This window comes from Aquarana catesbeiana, linkage group LG03 (genome assembly GCF_042186555.1).
Source record: "Aquarana catesbeiana isolate 2022-GZ linkage group LG03, ASM4218655v1, whole genome shotgun sequence".
Classification (NCBI taxonomy): Eukaryota; Metazoa; Chordata; class Amphibia; order Anura; family Ranidae; genus Aquarana; species Aquarana catesbeiana.
Genome location: NC_133326.1, coordinates 714,477,548 through 714,482,829, shown reverse-complemented (window position 1 = coordinate 714,482,829; position 5,282 = coordinate 714,477,548). Strand labels below are relative to the sequence as shown.

The 5,282-nt window shown below is 44.2% G+C and overlaps 1 protein-coding gene across 1 annotated transcript; it reads left to right on the top strand.

Moving 5' to 3' along the window:
* Window positions 1-600: 600 nt before the first annotated feature.
* Window positions 601-4,943, top strand: LOC141133677 (E3 ubiquitin/ISG15 ligase TRIM25-like). The gene has a single exon (XM_073623173.1). It carries the CDS (start codon window positions 640-642, stop codon window positions 2,203-2,205), a length of 1,566 nt encoding a protein of 521 aa, XP_073479274.1. The 5' UTR covers window positions 601-639; the 3' UTR covers window positions 2,206-4,943.
* The last annotated feature ends 339 nt before the right edge of the window (window positions 4,944-5,282 follow it).

Genomic DNA, 5,282 nt, shown 5'->3' with positions numbered 1-5,282 from the left:
TAGATTTTGACAGGCTGTAGGCAGTGGGGCTAGATGCTGCACCTCTTCTACCTGGGAAAACTGAAGAGCTGGAACTGGATATACATTGGTTACATGCCTAGTATGCAAGGGGCCTTGGTGTGTTCTTTTCTTCACCTATCTTTCTCTTGTTCTTACTTTCAGGCTCCATGCACACTAAAAATCACTTCTTCTGCAGGAGTTTTATGTTCTGTCTGTGGAAGCAGCTCAATGTTATCCTATGTGTCCATGCACTTTAGGACAATTACAAGCATACTTTGAGCTCAATGTTTAGAGGCAGGGAAAAAAACCCTTCTGGTTTGCATTTCTGATTGGAGCTTTTTGGCAGAAAAACGTAAAACTCTCCTAAACTCATCTAAACTCCGTACAAAAATGTTCTAGTTGAGTGTTTTTTTCTGCTAAGGGAGCTTGCGTTTTTTTAAGGCCAGTGTGCATGGAGCCTCAAAGTTTGGAAATTTGATTATTTATACTTTACTGTGAAATAAACTCCCTTGTCAGCGCTCTCTGTGTCTAATATTACTAATCCTGCCCAGCCTCACCCTGTGTAGGAGGATGTGATTCCTCCCGACTACATTATTCCCCATTATCAGATACTTTCATTTCTCTGTTCTGCTGTCAGCGATGGCGTCTGTTGATCTGAGAGCTGAGCTGGAGTGTTCCATCTGTCTGAACATTTATACAGATCCTGTAAACATGAAATGTGGACACAACTTCTGTCGGGTCTGTATTGATCATGTGTTGGATAGACAGGAGGGATCTGGAGGATATTCCTGTCCTGAATGCGGAGAGAAGTTTCAGGATCGGCCTGCGCTGCAGAGGAACATAACACTACGTAACATAGTGGAGAATTTCCTGTCTGCTCAGCCAAATGAGGAGGAGTCCGGGGTCTTCTGTACCTACTGTGTGGACTTCCCTGTACCTGCTGTTAGATCCTGTCTGCTCTGTGAGGTTTCTCTGTGTGATAAACACTTGAGAGTCCACAAAAAGTCCCCAGAACATATCTTATGTGACCCCACCTTGTCCATGGAGAACTGGAAATGCTCCGTCCATAAGAAGATCCTGGAGTATTACTGCACTGAGGATGATACCTGTGCCTGTATGTCTTGTGTGATTGGAGAACATAAAGGTCATGAGATGGAGTCACTGGATGAGGCTTCTGAGAAGAAGAAAGAGACACTGAGGAATGTTCTGCAGAAACTTCTGACAAAGAGAGAGGAGATGGAGGAAAGAGTCCAGAGTCTGCAGGAACACAGGAGGAAAGTAGAAGAAAAAGCAGCTGGTGACACCGAGAGAGTCACTGTCCTGTTTGGAGATCTCAGGAGACATCTGGAAGACCTAGAGAAGAGAGTCCTGAGGGAGATTTCTGGGCTGGCAGAGTGGATCTCCATCTTCATCCAGGATCTGGAAATAAAGAAGGAGGAGTTGTACAGGAAGATACGTCACATTGAGGAGCTGTGTAACATGACGGATCCACTGACTGTCTTACAGGAATCAGACACAGGTGACTTGTGTGATACTAAGGATGGAGATAATGAGGACAGAGAGAGACATGAGGAACTCCTTCATGATGGAGGGGGTCTGGATGTGGATGGGATATCACACACATTACACACATTATCTGATATAATAAGAGGGGTAAATGTATCCTTCTATATACAGGGAGATGCAGACATATTACTGGATGTAAACACAGCTCATAATAATCTCTATATATCAGATGACAGGAAAACTGTATCCTGGTCAGATATAGACCAGAATCATCCAGAAACACCAGAGAGATTTCTGCGTTATTCTCAGGTGTTGAGCAGTCGGAGTTTCTCCTCAGGGAGACTTTACTGGGAAGTGGATGTCGGGGGATCAGATGGATGGATAGTCGGGATGTGTTACCCCAGTATAGAGAGGAGAGGAGGGCAGTCAGGGATTGGAAATAATAACAAGTCTTGGTGTTTGTACAGGGATGGTGATCAGTATGGGGAGATACATGACAGTAAATGGATCCCTTTACCCACCAATATCCTCAGTAACAGAGTCGGGATATATCTGGATTATGAGGCCGGGCGGATCTCCTTTTATGATCTGTGTGACCCGATCCGACACCTCCACACCTTCACCACCATCTTCACTGAGCCCCTCCACGCTGGGATATATGTAGTGAGAGGATGTATAAAGATGTGTGGGGGGAAATAGGGAGATGTGAATACTCTACCCGGAGACTGGTGACATCACACAGAGAGGGGGTGGGATTGGTGGAATATTTGATTAATAGGATAAGGCAGTGGGTGTGACTTCAGTCGGTGGCCTGCAGTTTTTTTCTAATATAAATAAATACAAGTGAGATTTCTCCCTCTGTCACTCACTGATCACCATAATTGGGTGGAATATCTGTCTAATTGCTGGAGTAATAGAGAGTAAGGGGTGTGGCCTATCTATCTATTTACAGCATTTCCCCATGCAGTACTGTGCAGGCAGCACAACATGCATCTCTGTTAGCAGCACTGAGATGTATGTTGCCATGCAGCATGTTCTCCAGTCTCAACCTCCTCATCTTCCCCACCAGATAGCACAATATTATAAAGCAGGGGTATTGAATTTATGGAGGTCCAGTCAGTAAAATTTTCTTGGAGCAGAGGTTCAAATCTCAAGTTCGTGGCTATGTCTCAGATCCACCACATCACAGCTCCCCCCCTTTACATCATAGCCCCCCTTTGCATCGGTGTCCTCAGTTCCCTCAATCACATTAAAGTCTCTCCTTTACATCTGTATCCTCAGTCCCCCAATCACATCACAGCGCCTCCTTTACATCAGTGTCCTCAGTCCCCCCATCACATTACAATTCCACCTTTACATCAGTGTTCTTAGTCCCCCATTACAACACAGTCCCTCCTTTACATCAGTGTCCTCAGTCCCCCCATCACATTACAGTCCCTCCTTTACACCACAGTCCCCGCCTTTACACCATGGTCCCCTCTTTACATCATGCTCCCCACATCAATGTCCTCAATCCCTTCTTCACATAACTGCCACCCCCCCTTTACCTTACATCACAGTCCACTCACATCACAGTTCACCCTTCACACATTACAGTCCCCCCAATACCTCTCAGTTCCCCCTTCACATTACAGGCCCCTCCTACATCACATTTGAGATGGGATGGTGAAGAATTGTATAGAGTGCCGGACCTGAGACAGAGTCGCGGAGTTATACCCAAGTTATTGTCTGTGTCGGAGCTGTGATGTCATATTAGGGGAATGTTAACCACTTCAGCCCCGGAAGAATTTACCCCCTTCCTGACCAGAGCACTTTTTGCGATTCGGCACTGCGTCGCTTTAACTGACAATTGCGCGGTCGTGCGACGTTGCACCCAAACAAAATTGACATCCTTTTTTTCCCACAAATAGAGCTTTCTTTTGGTGGTATTTGATCACCTCTGTGGTTTTTATTTTTTGCGCTATAAACAAAAATAGAGCGACAATTTTGAAAAAAACGCAATATTTTTTACTTTTTGCTATAATAAATATCCCCCAAAAATATATAAAAAAACTATTTTTTTCCTCAGTTTAGGCCGATACGTATTCTTCTACATATTTTTGGTAAAAAAAATCGCAATAAGCGATTATTGAGCGGTTTGTGCAAAAGTTATAGCGTTTACAAAATAGGGGATAGTTTTTTGGCATTTTTATAAAAAAATTTTTTTTTTTAAATGGCGGCGATCAGCGATTTTTATCGTGACTGCAACATTATGGCGGACACATCGGACATTTTTGACACATTTTTGGGACCGTTGTCATTTATACAGCAATCAGTGCTATAAAAATGCATTGATTCCTGTGTAAATGACACTGGCAGTGAAGGGGTTAACCACTAGGGGGAGGGGTTAAAACAGTACTAGGGAGTGATTACTAACTGTCAGGGGGATGGGCTGTGAGTGTGACGTCACTGATCTCTGCTCCGATGACAGGGAGCAGAGATCCAGTGACACTTGTCACTAGGCAGAACGGGGAGATGCTGTTTACAACAGCATCTCCCCGTTCGTCCTCTCCGTGAGGCGATCGCGGGTATGCCTGTGGCGATCGAGTCCGCAGGACCCGTGACCCGACTCACGGAGCTTGCCGTGGGCGCGCGCGCACCTGCTGGCCGCCTTTTAAAGGGCAACGTACAGGAACGTGATTTTGCCTGTACGAGCCCTTCTGCTGACGTAGATGTATGTGAGGCGGTCGGCAAGCGGTTAATAAAGGGGAAGGCCTCAATGGAAGAAGAGTTTAGAAATTTTAGATAAGGGGGCAAAAGGGGGTACGGTCATCCTGTTAAATCGAAAGAATGGGAGCGGAGGCAGTTCCCCCAAACAGTCTCCAATAAAGAAATAGAAATGGACTATCTCAGTACCAGGAAAATAACATATATTTTGTATAAAAATTGTAATTGTATTATATACACAGATAACAAGTACATAGATTGTAATTTTTTTGTGTCCTATACTTGAGCTATGTACTTTTTATCTGTGTATTGTGACATCAGGCAGGTAAAATCGCCTGGTTGCATCCAGGATGGCAGATATGTGTGTCCTAGATTCAGGCTTTATGTGGAAGTGTTGAGTCCTTCAGTAGTGAGGTAATGAGCCCTGCTGAAGCAAGTTGGCTCATTAGGATCTCCACAAAAAGTTCCTAGCATGCTTAGGGAGTTGCCCCATCCTAGAACCAGTTACATAGTAGGTGAGGTTGAAAAAAAGACACAAGTCCATCAAGTCCAACCTATGTGTGTGATTATATGTCAGTATTACATTGTATATCCCTGTATGTTGTGGTCGTTCAGATGCTTATCTAATAGTTTTTTTAAACTATCTATGCCCTCCGCTGAAACCACCGCCTGTGAAAGGGAATTCCACATCCTTGCTTCTCCCTCAGTAAAGAACCCTCTACACAATTTAAGGTTACACCTCTTTTCTTCTAATTTTAATGAGTGGTCACCAGTACGGTATTGGTAAATTAAAATCATATCCCCTGTCAAGCGTTTCTTCTCTAGAGAGAATAAGTTCAGTGCTCGCAACCTTTCCTCATAATAAGGGATGAGCCTGCTGTTCGAGTCGAACACCGGGTGTTCGCCGCAAATTCGAAAGCCGTGTAACACCCTTTAAAGGTCTATGGGAGAAATCAAAAGTGCTAATTTTAAAGGCTTATATGCATGGTATTGTCATAAAAAGTGTTTGGGGACCTGGGTCCTGCCCCAGGGGACATGGATCAATGCAAAAAAAAAAAGTTTTAAAAACA